We start from the raw sequence: 24,844 nt of genomic DNA, 5'->3' as shown, positions 1-24,844 counted from the left end.
CACTCAATTCTCATTCCCTGATTACCTTTATGTATGTATGTATCTATTTTTCGATTGCTTGCTTTGTGACTTACAGAGCTTTTGAAAGGAGCTTGCTTGGGAGCCAAATGCCTCTAAGCTGCTTGGCTAGCTCTAGGGAGCCCAGGACAGCACTCAGCAGAGCCGGGGGCCACCTGGGCCAGGGGTTTGGGAGCCTGCAGGACCACAGAGGCAGAACTGCCCTGCGCGCCCACGGCAGCCCCGAGGCTGCGGCAGCAATGAGGGGGGACGATCGCGCCTCCACCGCTCACTGCGGGGGGCTGCGGCCGAGGGTGAGCCCTGCAGCCGGTCAGAGGGTCTGGAGGTCAGTGCTTGTTGTTCCCACTGAGAAAAGCCGTGTGGAACTGGGTCCGCTCCCTCCTGTAAACGTGATTTTAAAAAACGATGCAGCAAGGAGCAGAGTGCTGTCTGTTCTGTCACGTGGTTGTAGAAAATCATCTGTGCAATTCTCACACGTTTCTCCTAGAGACAGAAATAGTGAGAGAAGAGGTATACTATAGAGATAAAGATGATATAAAAATCTGACTGTAATTAGATTTTATAACTTCTGCAAATTTCAGTTATAAACTGCTGCTTACTTAAGAAATGAAATCTCATGCCTATTTTTTTACTTTGAGGAGTTTTTGTTCATGAAATTGTAAAATGATAACTAAGAGCTGAGGCAGAGCTGAAAAGGTTAATTTGTTCTAAACTGCTGTTGCGTGCTTAATTTGATGGCTACTCGTTAACTCAAACTGTGAGGTATGGCAGCAACAAGAGATTACAGCTATTTGGGTTCTTGGCAATATCCTTTTAGTAACTATCGAGGAGTGAGATATCTCTGAACGAGCGTTTCGCCATATCGGTTTTGGAGGGAATAAGTCCCAGCTGGCCTATAGCTCTGAATATTTTCCTATACAGCCTTCATCAGGGAGACAGAACCAAAAGCTTGGAAGTCACTTGCTTAAGTGTCTGTAGTACGTTGGTAGCTTCGGGGAGAACACAGTGTCTTATTAGGGTTAGACATCATCATTATCAAAGGGAAGGAAAATTAAATTCTCAGAGAACAGAGAGTTCAGCAGTGCCTGGGCACGCAGAGAACCCGACGTGTCCCCAGCGTACACTACGAACGGCGCATACGGGCACCTTTACAACGCTGTTCCTAACCTGAATGCAGCCTGCGGGATCTCAGAACTCTGCTCTTAACTGTGCATAACGTTCAAGCTCTGCTTTTCCTCCTTTGATGGAGCTGATGTTTGTGCTGCGCAAGCTGGCGCACACTCTTCCTCCAAAGCCCTTCCTCACGACAGGGGCCTCAGGAGTGCGGAGAACCCGTCTGCGGGCAATGGCATCCAGCTGCCAGGTGACGCTGCAGAAGTGAGGCTTGTGAGCCGTGAGCTTCCATCAAGGTGCAATAACTGCCGTGACTTTAGAGGAGGCCTTGTTTTAAGCTCTACAGATGCTCTCAGGAAGAAATTCTTCCCTCCTCATCGAAAACAGAAGTTGGGTGCTCACTGTAAACGCCAGCCACCTTGGAGCACAGCTCATACATCCGCTTCCCACTGCACGGGTCGGAGTAGCGCCACAGCTCTATATGCTGATATTCTCCAGCTGTTGTTGTATGTATAGACAGAGACCCGTTCAACTGGTTCCAAGTCCCCCAATATATTAATGGAACTGAAGTCTCCCTGGAAACGCCAAATACGTAGGGATGGGGTTTTCCCACTGTAAGTTCCTACACAGGATTTCTTCTCATTTCCATTCTGCGTAAGCAGTAAAGCCGATGGAGACTCACCCTCAATATTTTATTTTCTATCAGCACATATTGTTTCAAATATTAATCTCCAAGTCAACAGAAGGCATTTCCGAATGCCAACCCCACGCGAAAGATTCCTGAGCTAGCTGCGGGTGAGCTGATGCAGCCGTACCAAACACCTACCCGTTCTCCTTCTGCACGAGGATACTGATACTGAGCAAAAACCGCTGGTGTGTTGTCGTGGCAGTCTGTGCAGAAAACTGCTCCCTGCCCCTAAGGAGGGCTAATTAGTTCAGGCTGAGCATCCCCCCAGAGCAGAGGTTCTGCTTGCACGGCTGGGAACTTCTGTCCTGTTTGCTTCCAACTGAATCTACTCTAAAACTCCAGAATTCGGGAGTTGATACTTTTCTCACTTGTATCATCTAGTCTTTTATCTGTTCAGTCCAAGTCCAAGAATAAAGTGCCCCCAAATGAGAATTCATTGCTTTCCAAGGGTAATGTTACTTTTTTTCTCTTATTTGAAGCTATCAAGGAGAAAATGTGTAATAAATGCCCATTTGGTTCTTATCTAATCTGAATATCTTCCTTTTAACAGTTTCGGTGTTAGAAATATTTTGATTTGGTTTGGTTTGATTCACAGCTGTCCTGCCTACCTGCTCACAAGACGACACTTGTCTAAAATGCATAAGAATATTTATAGCCTTATGCAGAAATCTTTCTGTAGATGCTTTGTTCATACTTGGAAGCTTATTTTTCTAAATCCTCCAATTAATAGAGCGGATGCATATATATGGTTAGATTTCCTCCCAGACATTATCCATATCCCTCACTGTCTTTGAACAAATAATATGTAAATAAAGCTGAATTTTCTTCACATTACCTTCAATAAACGGGTTTAAACCACCACACAAATCTCATAATTCACCTCTTTGGTTCTAGTAGTTTTAGGACAAATCCAGTAGATTTAACTTTAAGCCTCCAAATATCTCTGCTGACAATCTAAGGCAAAGTTCTGGTTATCCATTCCTCTGCATTCACTGAGGTCTGCAGTTGCTATGGTTTCAAAGATTTGACTTTTATAGGTGTCAGTACAAGTAATTACCTTTGATAAATGATTTCTCTGATCGCTAGATGTCCTGACAGAGATTGCCCCGTACTCGTGCTGACCAAACAGGAATTTTCCTGCATTTATTCCCTCCTTCCTAACTCCAGAAACCGTGTCTGGGCAAAGATAAAGACTCTATATTGAAACGATACCCAACATACAAGGCTAGCATGAATGCCACATTTTCCCAGGATTTCTTGCTGTCTGCAGTCCAGTTAGAAGACGTGACCGTAAGCCTCTCCCTCCATCGGTGTGACAGGGATAGGTTCTCATCCTAGATGCTGAGATAAACCACAGGATGAATGGTGTGTCTTCTCCTCATAAGCAGAGATACTTTAAGAAATAAAGTACCTTTGTCTCATGAAAGTAACATTGGCGTTATTAGTTGTGGGCGTTAAACTGAATAGGACTCGCTACTGTGTTTTTACCATTTCTTTTCCCAGCTTAATGGATTTCTGATGGCTTCTAGTGAACCATTCTATATGGACTCTTCAGATCTGTTTCTTCCCTTCTAAACATCAGCATAAATTAGGAATTACCGCTATGAATTTACACTCACACAAGCCTTAAAAGAGAAGAGAATCATTCCATGTCATTTTATTTAAAGACCATCATGGTGTTTATATTCAAATTTCATCTTTTTAATTTCATCACTGCAATTCAGTGTACATATTAAATAAAGCTGTTACACTTGATGTACAACTAATTGCAGAAATACGTTTGTACTAGTATTGATCAGAAACTGCCATTCATATTTATGAAGCCATTGAGTTTGCCTCCTCAGTGTTAATGTGTACTTCATAATGATAAATATGAGATGTAGCTGAAAGTGGTTTATCTATTGATATTTATCTTCTTAAGCAGGTGATTTGAACTCCTCAAGAGTTTAGCTATGAACCAAAAATTGTAAAATTTTCACCATCTTTAAGACGCTATTAAACAATTATCTATAATAATGTTTTTTCCCCAGTCACAATATTCTCCTGTATGAGGATGGTCATGCAGTTGTTGCTGATTTTGGAGGTAAGGAGTTTTTATGAAACATTTATAATTTAACCTCAAATTCTCTAAACCTAAATATGTGCTGACTAAGAAAATGCTGAGGAGGTTGCTCTTCATTTTTGCTATTATGAGAGGAGTCAGAAGGCTTTTATGGATGAGAATACTACTATTTTTTGTCTCATCTAAGTTAGCACGTGCTGTGGAGTCCCCCACTGTTTATTTGAGGAAGAAGCCCTGATGATAGTGAGATGGACACATCTCAGTTTGAGCAAGTTTTAGCAGAAGGATAGAGGAGGAAGTTGAGTGAAAGTGCCTCTAATAGAAGATGTGTCCTCCTCTCATGGCAAGTGCTCAGGATCCGAGGAGAGTTATTGTGCAAGTCTGGCTCTTGGCAGCCAAGCCCCACAGCCATAGGACGCATTTCTTTCATTTTAGTTAAAGAGCAGAATGTAGTTCTTTAATTCAGTTATGGACCTCAGTAACCTTTCGTGTTCAGAATTAGACTAGGTGATACTTTACGAATCTGTATTTCGTGCATCGCCTTGGTGTTTGCCAGTCAGGCTCCGTGGGAAGGCATTTTTGTTGGTGCAAAGGCGGAGGTTAGGGTGCTGGGTTTGACCCAGCTCCTCAGGAACTACTTAAGACACGGCCTCACTGTGCAATATCACCATGAATGCGATCAGTAGAGATGCACGAACATCAGCTTAACGTAGGAGGAGGGTGGTGGCAACACGACCGTATCTGTGAGGGACCCAGTGCTGACCCAGACCTGCCGAGGCAAGGAGACAGCACAAGGCTTGGACCACATGGGAGCAGCTGCTTCTCTGGCGCGTCGCTGACAAGACTCTTATTCATACAGATGCATGCCCAAGTGTATTTTTCTGATATGTCAAAGGCATCTAAGTCATGCTTGGGGACTTACTTATGTGTCACAAAATATAGCATTTACCACCTTCACCATAGTCTTGCAAGATCCTGTCATTTTTAGATGGGCTGCTTTTCTGCCATTAAATAAGACTGATAGGCTTCTGTGGGACTGCATTTTAATGCAGGGCTCAGTGACTGTTTGTTGTAAATCTAGATACAGTTATATTAACCAGTACAAATAACCATGAGGTCACAAATTCTGAGATGGATCCTCAGCTGCTGTAAACTGCGATTAATGTCGATGGAGCTTTGTAGATTTATGTCAGTGCTGAATTTGGCATGGAGGTTTGAGAAGCCTCATTGTGTGTACAAACCCTTGTTGAAAAACAGCTATCACCGTTCTCCTGGGCTTCCAAAATCACAGAGTTATTAAAAAAAATAAATAAAATAAACCACCCCACAGCTTTTTACCAAGAATTTTGTATAATAAGGTGGGTATCTGCATTGGCTTAACAGTAATTTTTTTGTTCTTGTTCTGTTTGTTTCAGAATCTAGATTTTTGCAATCCCTGGATGAAGACAATATGACAAAACAACCTGGGGTTTGTTTCTTGTTTTGTTCCATGTAATTAATATAAAACATACAGGCAAACTCAGTTTAGGAGAAAATGCTATTAGAAATATTTTCGTTGGAAAAGATGAACTGGTATAGTTATTTGATCTCTCTTAATGTTTCTCTGTGGGCTTTTTTTTTTCTTTAAGCGTCTCTAATAGCAGAGATAAGTGAATACAGAATATCTGCAACAGAAAATAATGCTTTATAGATTGTCTTTGGAGCTCTATTTCCCCCAAAATCCTTAGTAGAGTGTCATTTTTAATCCACCCTTCCCCACTCCTATACACATGTTGCTGTCGGGTGGTTCCTGTTTCTAACAGGGAATTAGTTATTCGACACTCATCTTCTTTCAGAGTTCCTTTCTCCACTACAAGCCTATTGCTCGCAGAGAGTCAGCTTTACAAGTCAGTATTGTTGTCTTCCTAAGTTTTAGTCCAGATGCTTATGTGTGCCACTCCATGGTCGTGAAAGTTTACATCATCAGAATGACTAACTGTGGAATAGGATGGGTGATGCTAAACCCAGCTATGGTGAAAACTCTTCCTGGCAAATATACCAGATATTTTGGGGAGCAAAGAAATAAGAAAAGAAAGGAAAACAACCACACAAATACAGGAAAAGATGCATATGTGAGGAAGCGAACAATGTTAATGTATTCTTGATGTTTCCTGAATTGCAGAACCTACGCTGGATGGCCCCTGAGGTGTTCACCCAGTGCACAAGGTACACCATAAAGGCCGATGTTTTCAGCTATGCTTTGTGCCTCTGGGAGCTGTTAACAGGTGAAATTCCATTTGCTCACCTGAAACCAGGTAAGATGCTCAATGAATTAATATTTAAATTTCTCTGAACTGAAGTAGAGAAGTAGCTACACTGCATAATATTAACCAATATTTTACTGAAGTTTCTTATGACGTGCTAAGACTACGCATTCAGTGAAAAGCATAGAACTATCCCACTATAATTGTATATATCACTCGCTAAAGATCTACGTAACTTAAAATTCCTTATCCAGCTCTAGGCTTATGAGCAAGTCACTCTAATTGTAGACCTTTTGTCTCTCACGCTGGTGCTGGGATTGTAAAGCCATTCCTTGGCACATCCATCTCCTCCTCGAGCGTAATCTCGTGTGGCTCAAGCGCGCACCTGCGAACAGCGGTGGGGTAGCAACAGCAAATCGTCATTTCCAGGACCGCAACTCCACTCTCCCCGAGACTTTGAGCCCTTCCTGCCAGGAGTTGTCAGAGTGCCTCAGCATGGGCAAAGAGGGGGGTTTGGGCCCCCCGTGCTGTCGCAGCACTGCCGCAGCCTGTCCCCCTCCGGTGGGAGGGGGTCTGTGGTCACGCTGTTGTGCAGCTCGGTCTCTGCCGGGGGGACCGTGCTGAGACATTTCACTCCAGCAGCTGAAACGGCTGTGAAGCGTGGGGGGTCTGTTGTTGTGCCTTAACCGGGTTTGGGGTACAAAGAGAACAGTTGCTGGGGGAAGAGATGCGCAAAGTTTGTCAGATGGATTTCAAATAGTTTTTTCTGAGGTTTGGAGAAAACATGGCCTATGGCAACGTTTTGACCTCGAAAAAGGTGAATTTCTCTTAGTTCATGCAAATGTTTATGCCCAAGCAGACTATAAATATACAGTGTATAGTCCTTTAGTGCTCATACATCTATGTCTCTGTGTATATCTGTATGTCAAATTCTGCTTCTTAGGTGCCTATCAATATTCTATTCCCTTAATAAGTCAATTGTTTTATAAATTACTTAAACACTAAATTAAATCTAACATATTTTTCTCCTTAGGGCATTGCTTTTATATCAAAAATTACTTTGAAAAGATATGCAAAGTTTTACTTATTGATTTCTTCATTGGCTTGGGTTTTTTGTTTCTTTTGGGGAAATCATTACATAAACATTCAGTTTTCTGCTATTTTGAGATTTTACCTTCATTAAACTCATTTGGAGGCCTTTGTCATGTCCAGACGTTCAGCTTCTCGCATGCAAACGGCGGCTGTCATGAACATCATTGGCAGTTAGTGTGCCAGCTTTGTGTATAACCTACACTGAATTAGCTGGTCTTCATCCCTTTATTTCTAACTGCTAAAGTGATGCAGAAGCTGAACATCTGACTCAATTCCACTTCAGGGTCTAGAAATAAAATACCTTTAGCTGTGAACCTGAGTTTCAGTTCTTAATTATTTTCATGTTTGTGTTCTTATTCCACGGGTTCTTGTATCACGGCCATTTAACTGAAGACCAGGACTGTCCGTTCCTGGGTGCAGTTCTAGTTCACTATCATCCATATTATCAAAGCCTTCTGTAGGGTTACCATTTCTGACATTAGTCTCAGTTCATTCTGAATTAACCATTTTACTCTGTTCAAATTATGGTCTAGATAGGACTAGAAGACTTGAGAGGAGTTAAAGCTCACTAGGAGCATCATAAACGAAATAAAAGGCATAAAAAAAGGTATAGGGGTACTGTTTGTCTCCTCCTCCTCCCCCCTCCCTTTTTTTTATTTTTTATTTTTTTAATGTATTACATCAACTGAATGATAAGGTCCCTTCACCCTGACTTCCATGGGCTTGCTGGCTTTTTGCTTCTGCAGCTTTAAGGAGAAGCATTTTCTGTCCCTTCTTTCTCTGCCGAGACCCTGTGCCTAGGGAGTGCTCTTTCCTTCTCCTGCGCTGGTCCTTCCTCACCTCCAGAGCACCAACGCTTTCTTTGCATCCTATCACAAAACACATTTTCCAAAGACCATGCTGGTGCCCTCAAACACGGGGGATGCAGTTTTCAGAAACGCCCAGGTTTGACCCCAGTCTGCTCTCAAGCTGAGTTAGCCTTTTTAGAAGCCTACTTCACCAGCCCACGCAGCCCCTAATTTTGGTCCTCTCAGTGGCCCAAGCGTGACTTGCCCCCTTGCACAGATAAGGAAACTGAGACTCTGTACGAGGTCACAAAGCAGGTGATTTTTCAGATGCAGCAGTCATGGTTTATAACCAGTTCCTAGTCTCTGTGGTACTTCAAACTGCTCTGCTTGTGAAGGATATGTTTACGTACAAAAAAAGATGTTGAATGTGCACATCTAATTTATATATATATTCTGCAAAAAGCAGCTTTGAGGATGTTGTATGGTTTATAGTCTATATAAAAGTACCACATTTCAGATGTATGTTCACATAATGACTATTCAGTTAAATACAAATCCCATATTTTTCTCAAAGTATGTATTTAAAGGTGAGGAATTTTCTTATGAAAATTTTGTACGATATCTGCAGAACGCTAATTATGCATCAGTGACTTTTTCTCTGGTTTATAGTTACCTTTGGGTAGGCTTAGAGGTCCAGTAAGCCATTCTGATGAAGTTCATTGAAATAATTAGGAGTTGAATATATGATCATAAGATTTGATTATAATGGAAACGAGATGTCACCCACTGAAATAAAAGTACTTACCCCATTAAAAGAACTACATGTTCTCTACTAATTCTAGTACAATATCCAAGTATATAAGGGTATGCTCTATATTGAATAAGGCAGTCATTCATCAGATTTCTATTTGATGAATATGAATAAACATTTTTATAGATATTGAATCAAAGTCACTACTTAATTTATCAAGTGGAATATCCATTAACACAGGTGCATTCCCCAATGAAATCACTTCATCACTAAGCCAAAGCTAACAGCTGTTGAGGTCCGTGTCATGCAGCCCTATGGAACCAAAGCCTGCAGCATGTGTCCTGGTTAGTAAGGAAACCTGCTGCATGCACTCAGCAGTCACCTGTAAAACAGACAAGGTGGGAAAACCATAGAGAGTGATGGATCTGAGAAGTAACTGGAGAATGCAAAACCTAGTATTTATTAAATATAGAGATTACTTCTTTGCTGAGGTTTTTACAGTCTGAGAATTTCCATATACTTTGCAATTAGGCAACCAGTTGATAATTAATTGTGTCATTATCAGATCATTATATTATTAAGGCCCAGGCTACATTGCAAATGCCATTCAGGTTTGCAGCCAGTTTAGGGAACAGTTGGGATTCACAAGCAGGCTGAGGCTGCGTGAGCATGGAGCACAAACAAACGTGCACAGAGGCACGAGAGCTGTGTTTCCCAAACACTGCGTGACCTCAGCAGGAGTGTGCCTACGTAAGCAAACAGAGAGTGCTCTTGCAGACCAGTGCAGGTGGATGTCTGTCTGATCTTTGGGTTTGTTGCCACTGTTTTCCTTCGGGGGTTGTGTGGCTGGGCTGCAGGTTCGTCAGCAGATGTGCCGATGTGTTTGTTGCCCACTTCTGGAGCTGTAGTGGAGATGACTGGGTCTGTCATCGAGTGAGAATGGTTCCCAGGCTGATCCTGTCCTGTTTTCCTGAGAGCTGTGGCTCCGGTCTCTATTTGTGCTTTACACACCTCTCGCGCGTGCTGGCACAAGGCACGACCGCAAAGGCCTCGCTCGGGGCTCCAGGCACAGTCTGCCTGTGGAAGCAGCTGCTGGAAGTCACCTGGGGTACAACCTTCCATTTAAAAGATGTTTTGGAAGGCCCAGGGGCAAGAGGACACCCTCAGATATCTGAAGATCCTCCTCCTTGGCTGTTTGCCGCAGATGGCGTTCCATTTACACCTGTACAACTGTCAGCACGTAAGCTTTGGGTAGAGCTTTGTGGGGAAACACAGGCATGTAGATGCCTGGAAATTACAGGTGTGAAACTAGATCCAGAAACTGAACCAATGCCTCCCACGTAGCAAAAATAACACAAAGATGGCACTCGCACAAGGAAATGGCATGTTATGGTTATAAACTCACAGGTATCCAACAGAGGAGATGTTGATTAACATTCTGCAGTTAGTACAGTTGTTCCCTTGATCCATAAACAAGAACAAATTGAAATAACATTTTTGTAGGTAGGTTTTCCTTGATTCCTCTCATGGTTTATAGTTGCTCTGACCCAGGGGAAAGGCAGAGTCTGACCGACCCAGAGGTTCAAGGGTATCACATAGCAGAGCTGGAAAGCATCACTAAGTTCAGAGTTTTGGGGACCACCCAAATTCTTTTTTGTTTTGCTCATGTTTGAGAAGAATGGATTTTTGTTATTTAACTGAGACATTCTAAAGTACTTTTTGAGAGATTTTTTTTTTTTTTAGCTGAGGAAAAAGCCCACTGACTGTGAAAGGAGAGCACAAAAAATAGTGACACAAACAAACTTTGTGAAGTATCATAGATGTATTCAGAGGCACACAGTGTGTTTCTCCCCTTCTTTTTCTAATCCTGACCCCGTTAAACTCATGGAATAAATCCTATCAACTTTGGTAAGACAAGATTTTGCCGATAGGTGATATATCACTTACATTACCTTTGGCAGAAAAATTGGAGCATTTTTTATTGCTATCAATCTGATTTGCATTTTCCCTCTTGTCATAGTGTCTGACAGGCAAAAGATGAATCCAGTAGTATATGAGCCATGCCTTCAAAACCTTGTTAGAGTGGAATCAAAATTAGGCAAACTGTGTTTGCACCTCCTGTCTACATACAGTTACAATATCACAGGATGTATCTGATATTATCACTCTGAAACATCATTATGCAGACAAAAGCTGCAATGAGGACAGGCAATGGCTGAAATTAATCTAGTCTTATGGTACTTATACTGTGATGAGAATGGGATATGGTTAAAAAATCAGACCATTCTTGATACAATCTCATGGTTGCAATCTTACAGTTCCCTGCATATTCCATATACTCTGATCACAACTTTTTAAAGTGTCAGGCAAACAAAGGATTTTACTTAGGTTTTGATATGAGTTCAAAATACATTTGTTTTGACTTGAAAAAATTTTGCTCAAGAGGAATGAGAGGGATTAACCATGTATTTGGATTCACTAAATGTGTACACCCAATTAGGAAAACATTCTGGAAATTTTGTCTTAGTCAGTAGCAGCTAGCATGTGTGAAAAGGTACTTACTAGATTTGTCCTAAAGACAGACATGAAATTAATTTTAGTCTTAGACTGTAACCGAACTAGCCATGGGTTATTTTAAGTCATCCGAGTCTGTTACCAACTTTTCTGCAACTGGAGGATACCTGTCATCCTCTCTTAATAATGAAGATTTTTTCTTTTTTTTTAGTGAGTTGAAGGTTAACTGATATTTCCCCCTAAAGTTTCTTTTTTTAGGGTTTAACCTGAATTAGGTTGTCTTCACCCATGCTCACTCTTAGCAGCAATGCGTGTCCATGCAGGGTTATGGCCTGCCTTCGCTCTCTTTACAAACAGCGCGGGTGGGAAAGCCTCCGTAGCTACGAGTCTTTATCTACAGGTTTGATGGTTCAGCACTTCTCTATGTCAGTAGTAAACAGGTTGTGTTTTCCTGGGAACGTGTGTGATTGCTGGGTGCTAACGGGTCTCTGTCGGGCTGTTCGCTTGCAGCGGCGGCAGCGGCGGACATGGCGTACCACCACATCCGCCCGCCCATCGGGTACTCCATCCCCAAGCCCATCTCCGCCCTGCTGATGAGGGGCTGGAACGCCTGTCCCGAGGTGAGTGCCCCCGCCTCGCGCAGCCAGAAAGGCAGCAGGATATCGGGTATTTCTGCTTGGGCAACCATCTGCCTGACCTCGCCTGGCTCCCCCAAAAGCCCTGCTTTCCCAGACAAGTGCCATGCATAAAGCCCCGAGACTGATAACGGTGTATGTCAAGGAATACAGAAGAGTTGGTTTTGAGGAAGAAAGTAAACTAACATTTAGCCATTCAATGAAACTTTAAGTAATTGTGTAACTTTGATTATGACTTGAGTTATTATTGAGTGAGTAGAAAAGTGCTTGCTCTTCTCAGATTTTGAAAGTATTTTCTAGGAATTCTTGATTTGTTTCCCATGTGAAAAATAAAATCTGTACCATCACAAAGAGGAGCCAGGTCACCCTGGCAGTGTATAAACTTCTGACTATGCCATGTCCTGAGGCCATTCCCCGATATACTAACAGGATACAGGCACGGGAGGTGTGTAGAAGACTGAAAGACCTGAAGACAATCAGAAGTCCTTGCCCTGGCATTTCTGCCACATTGCTGCAATCCCTGTTCTGGGAACAGTCAGGGATAGGTCATACAGTCAGAAGTTATGAGAAATCCTGTTTCTGAGAGCAACAGAAATCAATCTGGAGACTCTGTCAGGGCAGCTGCTCTCAGTTCATAATACCCAAAACTGCACACTGTTTTGCAGGGTTTTTTCTTAAGCTGCTTTAAGATAAACTCTGCCTACCAATCTTGTGTATTTATGTTCCATGAAAAAATACCTATATATATTTACTTATCACTGTGTTTCTTGCCTTTAAAGCAATATATTTTTCTCCTTTCAAATGCAGAGTAGATAAGAGCAATGAGGACACATTGCCTGGTCCAAGAAACTAGTCCTCACAAGGTGAACTTTAGTGACAAATTTTCAGACCCACAAGTTTGGAAGTCAAGCAAAGAGTTAAGAATATTTTGGATCTGCTCAGAACTCCTTCTGTGTTAAAATTTAGTTTCCGAGCAGCAGCTCTAGCTAGCTGTTTGGAGAGCACCCAGCAACAGGTTATGGGATTGCCACCCAGGGATCTTAAAAGCAGCCTACCAGAAAGGGCTCAGGTCCTGGAGAGAGCCAGACGTCAGCCCCTGCCACCAGGAGCTCAGCGGGTACCTGGGCTTCATGAGGGAGGGAAGACCAGAAAACTCAGCAGGCACTGTGAATTCCAGACAGAGTTCAATACATGCAGGTATAAAAAGTGTATCAAGCAAGCACTAATAAGCCAAGCACGGAAATGTTTCAAGTACCGCAACTTGTACGTTACAGAGAGCAGACATGGTTTTGAGAACTGTAAATGTAAATTTTTACATTAAATTAAATTCGTGCTGTGTGTTGCAGGTCATAAACACACTGCCTGCTCCGGTCAGTGAACTTTTCCTGGTTTATCTTCCTCTCGCTTGTGTTCTATGTTGTTCTGTTTGGCTCTGGCACAACCAGATGTGGTTCCCGTCTGATTCTTCCCGCTACCAAACCCACCATTCAGCTAATAGAGTAAAATTGCTTGAGCTGAATTACCTTAAATTTTTCCCAATACTTTAATCAAAAACTAATTTATGGTTTTGGACTTGCTGAAATTTCCCACCGCAACGATGCTAATAACTTTCAGGAAAGCTGGGGCAGTTTGTCTGTAGGTTTGAAGAGAGAAAAAGAGCACCGTCATGATGGGTTTTTTCCTCACTTTCTTTTGCTTCCAAAGGTGATGCATTAGCATATTCCACAGATGGTGGGTACAGTATAGCTTTTTTAGTGGAGTTTTCAGCTTCATTTATTCTACAAAGAATTAAACACACTTCATTTTCTGCCCCAAACCTACCATCTCCTAATTCTGCTAGAAAAGGAGTTCTTTGTGTTCTTCCAGTGGCATTTCAGCTTCAAGTGCATTGTTGTCTTGATAAGGTTTGTTGTTTTTAAAGTCTTGCAAATCCTGCATGTTTTCTGTGTGCACAGCACTGTTAATTTGAAGACTAGTATCACTGCCCAGTAATATATTTCCATTTTCTGTAGGACTGAGGATACTGGCTGTACTAGATGTAACTTGGTACTTTTTTATTGTGTTGGTATGTTTTGCTCTTCACATTATCCAAAATTTGTAGCATATTTTCTGTTTTGGTATCTGAGATTATTTGTGTGTCTGAGAAATAATGTTTTTGACTTCAATTCATTTTCATTAAGTGACATTGTATTTCCTCTTTTCTCTAGTTCCATTTCGTCTTCTCCAGTGTTATCAGTCCTGTTCAGGTTGTTTGCAATATTAACTTCTTTTGACTTCTAGTTAACTGCCAATTAACTAGAATACTCAAGTATAAACTTGGTGACTCTAACAGGGAACAGTGTGAATTTGTGTTGAAATTGTACCATTCTTTGCAGAAACCTGGGCCACAGCAGCTGAATTACAGGATTTAGAACAGGCAGGACTCCTTGGGCATGTTTTCATGTGCTTCCCAAATCCTTGACATTTCTACTGTAGTTACATTTTTGCTCTGGATTTGCATTCCTGGCTTTGGCTGAAGTATTGTGCGGTGTTTTCAAAAACCAGTCTCCGCTCTCTACCCAATGCAATGCTGGGATTTTTCCTTCTGAGTTCTTTACCACTCCTGTCTCATTAGTGGCATTTCTTTCCTTTTTTAAATGCCTCTGCACGTGTAATCCTGTGGCCTCCATCACATCACCTTCATTTCCCTCTGTGGAAAACGAATTCTGCAATTCAGGATTGAAAATAGGAGAGAGACTTCTTACAGTCTCAGGGGATGAGGGCAGCGGTAAGGTCATCTTGTTCTTTACGACTTGTGCCTTCAGAGCCTTCATCCTTCTTATGTCAGAAGTGTTGCGGGAAGGACAATAAATGCCCACTACCGGGACACTGCAGGCTTCTGATGATTTTCTAGCGCCTGACGCTATTTGTTCTAATATCCACACTTCCTGTGGTTTTGCCCCGGGTGGTGGCTGCTTGTCACAACGTGCAGAGCAATGCTTCTGGAGTAGATCTCTTTTTCTTCTTGAGCATTAGTGTGCTTGTTGGCAATTACACAAGATGCCAGCTTTATTTTCCTTTCTGCTCTCATCAGCTGTGTTTTCAAAGCCACTGTCAGTTTTCTCAGGATTTCATTTGGCAATTCCTTTTGCTGGTGACTGATTTGCTATTCCAGCTGTTCACTACAGGACAGTCCACCTGGCTGGACTCTAATCTTAGATGCAAATTAAATTTTATGGTCGATAAGTCACATCCCCTTATTTTCATTTCACTTTTCCATTTGGCTCCATCTTGTCTCACTCAGTTTTGATTTCCAGGAAGATCCTGAATGGACCGTTTACCTTTCCCGTTTATTGTTTCCGACCTCCTGTGTTTTCTAGTTTCACAAGTGACCATTTTGGGTTTGAAGCTAACGTTTTGCAGTTGCCTTCCCTGTGATCCTGTCTCGTAGGAGCCCGTTGTAACACCCATCCCCTTTGCTAGATTAGGTACATAAAAGCTACCATTTTTTGGCATTCACCTTTTCTGGACTCCAGCTGAGAAGGGCTGCTCTTTGTCATTAGGTACTCTTCCATTATTCTGCTACTGATTTTTGTTCTTGTCTTTCTCCACCTTTATGGGTTTTTTTCCTGTAGAATAATTCTGGAACTTCTTGGTTCCTGTGTTTGCAGGTAAGACTGTTTCCTAGTAGCCTCAAGCTCATGAGAAGGTTTTGGCTAAATCTTTGCTTTATGTAGTTATTTAAATCAAATAATAAAAAAGTTTGATCCAAGAGATGGACTGAATGGAGGACAGATAAATGAGGCCAGAGCAGGTATTGTTCTATCTTCCTTATAGCTCCTTTGGCATCTGCATCTGGGGGTGTTGTGGGGGCTGGGTTGTGGGGGTTTTCTCTGCAACTTTTTCCTACTTGCACCAGCCCACAGTCTTGGGGTGATGGAATGGACCAGCCTGGTATGGTTTTTGGAAAGAAAGGGAATAACATCAAGGGCAGCATTTTCAGAAAGGGCTGCGTGTCATCATGAAAAAAAAAAAAATATTTGGGAGCATAATCTGATTGAAAAGACTTGGACTTATAAGCACCAGATTTGTAAAAGACCTCTAGTCTGCAGCTGGATGGAGCAAGGCATTTACATTCTTTTTTTTTAAAATCTCATTGTAAATGTTAAGGACGTTTTAGAGAAGATACTGCTGCGTAAGTGCAGCTCCCGTGGCAGATGAGTGGCCACGGGTGGCTCAGGCAGGACGTAGCGCTGGGCACATGTCCGCGCGCGGGCTGGAGTGCTGAGAGCAGAGAGCTGCTGGGGGTGGTGGTGCTGAGGAAGTCGCGGCCGTGGGCTGGATGCTGTTGTGCTGCTCAGTGAAACCAGAGCAGATAATCTGGGAGTGCTGGAGGATGACAGATGACACTCGGCTTTATACGGCACTCAGGAAAAAAAAAAAAAGCACAATGCAGTGAAAAGGCTGCAAGAACGGTCTGTCTAGCTCTCTTCTTTTTATGTGGTAGAAAGATACAAACTTTTAAGAATGGGTTAACATTAGTACGATTTTCTTAAGGGAACTTTCAGGGGCAATTTGCCCAGAGAAGGCAGTCACTGTCTGGGGAGCAGGAGAGAAGAGCTAAGGAGGACCACAGGAAGAGGGATGTGGAACGGAAGAAACTCCTGCCTCCGAGATGGTGATGCAGAGTCTTTTCCCTAGCACAAATTGTTTTCACTAACATAAAGCTTTGATTTTTATACTGCCTTCAAATTCACAGCAGTGTGGTTCAGTGTATTATTTGGGTTGCTTGTAAAGCACTTTAAAAAAAAAAGTGCATCTCTCTGATAGATATTTCTGATCTACTGCATCATCCCAGTTACAAAACCAGGGCACATTTCTTGCTTTTGTTCTTATGAAAGTAGAGGATCCTCTTCATGATCCATTCCACAGAGAGTATTGCAGAAGGCTGTGATGGCATTGCATTATTCTAAAGATAGCCCTTCTAGTGTTAAAGTTATTCAAATGCCACTGTCCTCAACGGCATACTGTTACTCAGGAGTACTGTGCACGGGTGAGTAATTTGAGTGAGGGCGAGGGGTTTTTAAAGACAACTTTGTTGCTGATTAAAAATATCCATCAGCCATCTGAAGGACAGAGTAGGGAAATCTTGAGTTCTGTACTGTTCCTCTGCTTTTCAGGCAAACCAAATATACTACTTTCCCGTCCCTGCCTCCAATATTATCCTCTATAGGTTTGACTTTTAACCTGACTGCAAGGTTAGGAAACCATGGCTATCACGCACTTGGACCTGGTCATCACTACTTTGTTTTTTTATAGCCACATATACAGCGTACAGGAGGTATAACATGTCCCTGAATTTTGGTTATGGCCACTGATTTGCTCACATATGTCCTTATTAAATGCGTGACAATGGAAAATCAAACCCTATTTTTCCTTCTGGATTTTGAATTTCATACTGATTCTCACCTCACAGTCCCCTCTGTTCTCTCCTAAAAGGAAACCCACCTTTATCAGAGTTGAAAGGTGATGCAGTGCTGTAGTCTGTAAACCTTCCACTGGCCCAGACTGCTGGGGTTAGTAACAGCTCCGCAGAAATCCTCTTTCGGGGCCTCTGCTTCGTCTTTCACCGGCACGTTTCTGCACAGCTCTTGAGAGCACAACTCCATCAACCTGTGCTCGAGGCATGAGAATGAGCCTCTCCTCTTGTGGTCAGCATCCCTCTGAATGCTCCGACGTGATGTCTGTAGCCAGACGGACGCTTTTTTTGCCTTTAACGTTACATGAGGCTCATTTTCCTGTAGAAAGCGGCACATTTCTTTGTCAGACCCAGCCACAGACACGGTGATTATTTCACTTTCCTGAGCTAAGCTGTGGTTACAGAATCCCACGGTGAGATAATTTCTTGGCTCACGTTCACACGGGGATGCCCCTGGAGTTTTCTGATGCACGCTCATTTGCTCTACCTTGTTCAAGGTGCCAGGTGAAGAAGGCCAAGAGTGGACAAGAGAGACCAAAAACTCCTGTAACAAATAACAAACTTGAAAGACAAAATTGCATACGTAAGCATATTGTTAGAAAAATTTGCATTCTAAAATACTATGGTAGTTTTCTTGTACTTTACAGTGGTTGGAAATTGAGAGAAGAAGATAGTTAAGATAATAAGGATAATAAGACCAATTAAAGGCTTTTGCCATACCATCTCACAGGTAGCACAATGCACACATACCAGCTTGCAACGCTGGGTCAGATTTGGCAGAGCAGCCAGTTGGCTGCAGAGTAGTGGCAGCTCTGCAGGCGGGTTCTGCAGCAGCGCAAAGCTCCCGTTACTCCCGGCAGTTAATCACCCTATGACGACCCCTCGGGCTTTCTCCAGATGGTGATGCATTCCGAGTGACTGCATGTGAGAGCAAGGTTGTTCACGTGTAACTCAGGCTATGGAGACTTTACCAAGCTTCACACGCTGAGCTGAGTTTATCACCAGTGCACCTCTGCCTCCTGGCAGAGCTGTTAGCGTTGCAGATGCCGTAACAGTGGACCAGAATTTCCCTGCTCTACCAGAAAATTTCTTCACTATCTTGTAAAGAGGATAGTTTTGATTACTGATGCACGACTTAGTAGAACTGGTCTAGCCAAAGACAGGGAATCTGCATCCGCAGAAGACAGTGCTCACTGGAAACACATGATGACAGTGTAAAGATAAAAAAAAAAACCTACGCCTTTTGAAAACTCAGAACAGGTCCTGCAGTCTGTAGGGACAGAGGGAGCAAGCCTCAGAGGTCAAAGGCTGCAATGACAAACAAAAAGCCATGATTAACCCAAGCAATAGGAAGAATCAAGAGAAGCTAAGAAAACAACCGTTGGACTCCAGGATGGGCTGTCATGTTCTGTTTTGCTTCCCAGCAGGCTTTGTCCAAGCACGGACTATGCCCAGCCTGTCTGAGCCCAAGAGCTCACGCGAGCTCTCAGCCTTAGGTGATTTGACTGCAGGCAGTGGTATGGCTGCAGGCAAAATTTTAAGCTGTAAGATGAAAGAGAGTATGTTCAAGGATGGCTTTTGGGAGCTGTACAGAAATGCAGGTCAGCACATGGGAACGAGTGTTCCCACACTTCAGCAGGAGAGGGACATGTAGGTGACAAGTGTAAAGTGTTATGTAGGATTTGAGGAGAGAAAACACTGCAGCCACATCAAGAAGGTAAAAGATGTGACAGAGACAGCTATGCACAGCCTGGGGTGTCACATTCACAACCAGGCTGAGTACTCCCCAGGGCTCGGATGGCCAACACGCTGACGGGCAGTAGCACCGAGCTCCAAGCAGGGAACCCACCTCTGCCAGGACTCCATCTTGCGGGGTTTTCCCATTTCCTGGAATTTCTCCTTTTGTCTGGGGCACAGAACATCCTTGAAATGCTTCTGACTTTTAAGTGTCCCATAAGGGCTGCTCAAAGCGTCAGTGTTTACAGGAGCAGCTGTAAAAGAGAAACAGGAACGTCATTTACAAGTTGTAGAAATAGCCTGGCTCTTGATCTCTGTTTCCTATCAGAGCTTTAATCCTAGAAAGATCGTGTTTATGACCTTTGGAGCTAGCAAACCATGTTTTTCATTTTTTCCAATGCAAAGAAAGTGGTTCTTTTGGATTATTGGGGGGGGGGGAATTTTACTCATTGCTTCTTAATGTCTGAAATCCCCAGAAGGTGTCTGTTCCTTTAATTAATATCGCTTTATTCAAGGACTGCTCACACTACACTGACAATTCTCTAAATATCCAGCGGCAAATATATTCTGGGTACTTAGACAGAACAACTACAGCCAGCAGTAAATCTTCCCAAAGTCCCGGGGACAGATGAGGGGTCACGTACAGGACCCCTCTCCGTAGCAGAGCCCTTCCAGCTGTGGCCTGGAGAGCGGGGGGCATCAGCGCGTGAGCACGTGGAGGGTCTCTCAGGCAACCACGTCTCAAAGCATTAACAGCTCCAGAGGTTACACCAGCTCCTTGCATTTCCCCCCGAAACCTGCGGATAGCTGTGACTGATGACGGTGCAGCCTGCTCCCAGGATGAGACCTCAGGAGTACGCGGCAAGGCTCCCGGCGACCGTGAGGGCGGTCCCGTGGAGGGCGTGCTGCAGGGTGGGAGGGTGGGAAGGGGAGCGGTGACAAAGTTCACACAGACGTGTCTTTGCCAGGCTCAGGTGGTGAAAATGCTGTTTGCTGCAGTCCCTGGGGCAGTGGTGCAGGAGCTGATGCTGTTCCCCAGTGTGTCCCTCTCTTCTCGCTGAGCTGCATCTCCCCGTCAGTGCCCGGCTCGGTCAGTCTGTCCAGCCCCAGCACCCAGCTCACTGCCACAATCTCCGTCTTGCCTGGGTTGAATTGTGGGGACCCAGCCCTCCTCCAGCCTCCCGCTTCAACCCAGGCACTCGATCGTTTATCAAAAACATCGTGTAATTCTCCTATGCATCTAACTATTAGATATTTTTTTTTTTGCTATGCCATGACATGACATATTTGTTTGAAAAACTGAAAGCCGTCTGTTCCATTATATCTCAAAATGACTACATTGCTTATTATTATCATCATTGCTGTTGTTTTAGGATGCATTTTTCATTGCTTAGGGAGGTGAGAAAGCAACATCACTTAGAGCCAGGCAGGGTACAAGCCGATGATGTATGCGTTTCACATGCACAGCTCGCCCAGAGTGGCTCATTCTCATCAGCTACATCACTGCTAATCCTAAAATAAACTTCTCCTATTCCAGCTGGCTAAACTATTTATGGGACTTCCTATTATTTCAATATATCCCTATATGATATAGAATTTAGTTTAAAATACAGGCTTAAAATAGTAAACACAATGAATCTTTTTTCCCCAGCTGATACTCTGGGAATTTTCATGTGGGACCCTGATTAATGCTGATAAAGACAAATGTCAGATATGTGTTACAATTAATAAACTCCTCTTTAGGATACAAACTAAGTATACTGTGAATTTCAAAAATATGTGTTGCATCTGCTGTAATTACTGCCTTTTGGAGCCCAGCAATGTCTGCAGGATAGGAGTCTGATTGAACGAGGAGTTATTGCAGGAAGGCTGTTGCTACGGCACCTGTCTCACATGCGGCAATTGGGACTGGGTTTTAATGATTGGAGAAGTCCATCTGATTATCCCAATTAACCCAATAGCACAGCATTAAAGAAAATAAAATACACAAGTGATCCCTCCCGCAATTATAAAATGGTTGAAGAAAGATTGCTTTATGTTGGCTTGTCACAGATAGAGTCATGCACTTCACTCGTAAGAGAGAAGCGACAATATACTTTACCCATGCAAAACAGTGATTAACGCAGTTCAGCGGTAAACGCGACAGTGGTTTCACAAGGTGCGATGGCACGGTGCACTGGATTATTTACTGCACAGAGGACAGGGAAAGACAAAGCTGTCAGGGAGACCCTCTCGTGGAGTCACGAGGTTCGGAAAGGACTCCCTTGCTTCCTAAACTCCTCCTCAGAGGAGTCGAGGTGCAGCTGGATCCAGTCCTAGTCCCAGACTTGGTGAACAGTTTCTGTCTAAGGGATTCTATACGCGCGATCCCTCCTTTACATCACTGAGTCAGGATTTCACCGTTTAGCATGCTATTAGTCACTTACCAAGTATCTGACGCGATAAGGAATCTCAGCCCCGAGGAGTAACCTTGAGAGACGTCCCTGCTCCGGGGGAGATCCTGGCGTGCAGCCCGGGGCCGTGCAGGAGAGCTCAACGGGCTCTTGGGCTGCTCACTATTTATGGGGAACGACGATTGACTCTTAGTCATCTTTGCATACCGGCCACCGATGTTTAGTTTCTGCCAGAGTTGACTTGAGTCGCACATTGACCAGCGCTGTGGTCAGGTGGGCGCTTTGCTCCAATTAGCCCTTGGCTACTGTGTCGGTACCTGTCTCCCAATCCACATTGGGCGGGATGCAGCCGTCATGGCCAGACGCGTCCATCACCACCTCAGCTGGTGGTTGTCACTTGAGCGGGGTGATGGGAAATAAAGGGCAGGGTGTAGCAGGGGGGCTTTTGCAGTCTGTTGCTATTCCTGCACTAAAGGCAACATGAACTAACTAAAGCAAGATTGCAAAAACACCATCATCCTCAAAGGCTGGTAGCCCTTAGGGCCACAGCAGGATTTAATGGTCCTTGAGAACATCCATGCTAGAGGAACAACAGTGACCCTTCCCTAACTAGTCTTTAAACCTCTGTCCTTATATTGAGGGTCAAACCTTCCAAAGCAGGGTTGCTAACCAGCGCTGTTCTGACGCTACGTCCCAGCTGTATTTCCTGGCTGGCTGGATTATACAGAGTCCTGTGTGTTTGCACATGAAAATACAGGTACAGCTTTTGGAGTGTGTGGGCACCTGGGCTGGCTCAGATGAGTCAGGGCTGTCTTACTGACAGTGTTACTGCTCTGGCATTTGTACAGCATAAGAATGATGGGTTTGTTCGTAACTTCTCGGCTTTGACAGCGTTCCTTGGTGATGGAAAATAGAAATCTGCCAGATGAATGTCATCTCTCTGAAGCACTCCTCACGCAGAGGACTATGGAGACAGGTAGGTCCTTTACACACGCCTGTGTGTCAGCCAGGCAAGGGACCCCGTGTGTTCTCTAATGCCGTGTTCGCACATGCCACTGCAGCTATTGCACTGGTATTTTTGCACATGGCTCTAAACTGTCTGAAAATATCCTCCAGAGACAGGAAATTCAGTTTGCTTAGAAAACATTCCACAAAGTGGGTTAGCTGCTTTAGGAAACGTGTTGCAGGGGTAGGCTTTGGGTTTGGAAACTGGTTGGTTGGTTGGTTTTCTGGTGCTATTCTGGCATTCGAGGTCTTCATTGAACAGCATGGGAGTCTCATTTCTGATGAATGGGAGCAGATTTTGGAACCCACGTAATTTTCTGGTGTTACAGGAGGCCTTGTTTCATATTGCAGCTTCATGTTTCTGAACCAGATACTCCGACTTTGAATTTCTGACTGGAAGCAGTCCTGGATTTGTGCCCTGGAGTCCCTTTTCTAGTTACGCAGCTTAGAAAGACGGGTTACCATGTGCCTATGCCTGTCCTTGCCCTGGGTGCTTGGGAGCTTTCTTGCCTGGTCTAGTGAACTAAAGCACAAGCTCGAGTGCTCTACCGAGGCAGGGGAACAGGGAGGTTTGTGTGACTTTGGGCACGGAGTTTTGCCCCCTTACTGTATTCCTGACTGGTTATGTACATAATATATGGGTGTGAGAATTGTGGATAAAATGCATTCGCAGTGTGGGGCATAGGTAGTTTATTTCATCGCTACTTTATTTGTTGTTATTAGTGTTTCCTGGATTCTTGAATATGCTCTTGTCATTGCACTTTATGAGCTGATGCTAGGGCAGGAGGGTGGGTGGTTTAGTTTGTTTTCCATGTAACTATAAAGTAGCTGCTAATAATCGTCATCATGTAACTCACATTCTGTTTAAATTTATTAATAAGATGTCATATTAAATTGTCAACTTACGCAAGCACTATGTAATGGATATAGTCACTGTGTCTTGTTAACATTTCCACAGCTCATTTAGCCCCAATAAAAAGAAACCATCTTTTCAGTATCCTAATGCACTTTCTTACTTGTCAGTATCACTCCAACATCACTTAATCTTGCTAATGTTTTAAAGTTGCATGACAGAATTATAAGGCAATTGATAGCTCAGTCAGCCAGTGGATGGCTCGAACTTTGCACAAGATGTGGGCAAAAACTTATTAAAATGAGCTTTATAAAAGGCGTTTTGCCACCATTCTTAGGAACAAAGGTTTTGAGCTACTCCTGAGGCCCTTGCACTAGTGTGAGCAGGGCCGCTGGGCAGAGAAGGACAAAGTGGCGTTATCACCCCCCGGCCAGCACTTGTGGGGTTTGCTGTGCATTCAACAGCCTGTCCCGAAACGGTCAGCACAGAGCTGCAGGGCTGCTGAAAATCCACTGCAGAGGTTAACAAGCAATTCTCCCCAGGCGTCTCCCTCAGTTATCCAGTACGTGCCACAAGCCTTGCACAGAGGTGTCTCCCGAGCGTGCCACTCAAGAGGAGGGGCTGAAGGCTAGTACCGAATTGCCATAACGAGCAGAATGGGCAAAACATCTGAAAGATAAAAAGCATCAACATATCAATATCCATTTTACAGCATCTCACTGTAGATGCATAAACAAAGACATTTACTTACAAGAAGGCTTATTTGTCAGGGGAAAATGGTGAATTGGGGGCCTCAACAAGTGTCCGCAGGTCAGAATTCTCCAAGAGGTTAGCACAGTTTAAAATAAAATAAAAATAAAAGAGGCAGAAAATGGAATATATCTGTACAGATTTTGCTGGTTGTCTATGAAATGCCTCCAGATTTGAAAATTTATCATTTTATTTGTCTTTAGTTTGATTCAAGGTTCATCCCAACCGAAAACTAGTTCCCATGTGTCATGTCATCATTGTTACTCTTTATCAGGTACTTGAACATCTGTTTTCCACAAACTTTTGGCAGTAGTTGTTTCCAAAGGCAGACTGATGACTAGAAAATTAGAGAGTGTCTCTCAAGCAGCATTTTTCATTAGGTATTTTAATTTTAAGCTCTAATTACAGTCAAAGTATTTGCCATAGTACCTGGGGCTTAGTTCCGTAAAGAAAATAAACCCTGTTTTAGTTTTATTAAGTACAAGTCTAAATTACAGTCAGTTCTTCCATGGTTTCTGATGGGCTACTCCAATGGGGTCCAACAGCTCCGATCAAGTTCCATCGAAGGTGACAGAGCTTGTCACATGCAGTAAATGCAGTATTTCTTGAATGTTTTGTAGACTAGAGCTCAGGGGTACTCTAGTGTGGTCACATAATGCTTTATGACAGAATCCTTTATAAAAGGAGCCACTGAAATCACAAGTTTCTGTCCAGTCATTGGACGGGACCTCCCTCCTTCCCACC

The 24,844-nt window shown here is 43.4% G+C and overlaps 1 protein-coding gene across 3 annotated transcripts in view; it reads left to right on the top strand.

Annotated features, from left to right (window-relative positions):
• Positions 1 to 24,844, top strand: part of TNNI3K (TNNI3 interacting kinase) — a 98,347-nt gene that overhangs the window by 56,671 nt on the left and 16,832 nt on the right. For all 3 annotated transcript variants that reach the window (XM_075759102.1, XM_075759101.1, XM_075759100.1), the window contains exons 18-21: positions 3,850 to 3,902; positions 5,297 to 5,349; positions 6,043 to 6,175; positions 11,780 to 11,889. In XM_075759102.1, coding sequence (XP_075615217.1) covers positions 3,850 to 3,902; positions 5,297 to 5,349; positions 6,043 to 6,175; positions 11,780 to 11,889 — 349 coding nt within the window. The remainder of the gene's footprint in view (positions 1 to 3,849; positions 3,903 to 5,296; positions 5,350 to 6,042; positions 6,176 to 11,779; positions 11,890 to 24,844) is intronic.

Source organism: Balearica regulorum, chromosome 8 (assembly GCF_011004875.1).
Source record: "Balearica regulorum gibbericeps isolate bBalReg1 chromosome 8, bBalReg1.pri, whole genome shotgun sequence".
Lineage (NCBI taxonomy): Eukaryota > Metazoa > Chordata > Aves > Gruiformes > Gruidae > Balearica > Balearica regulorum.
This window is presented reverse-complemented; position numbering and strand designations above follow the sequence as displayed.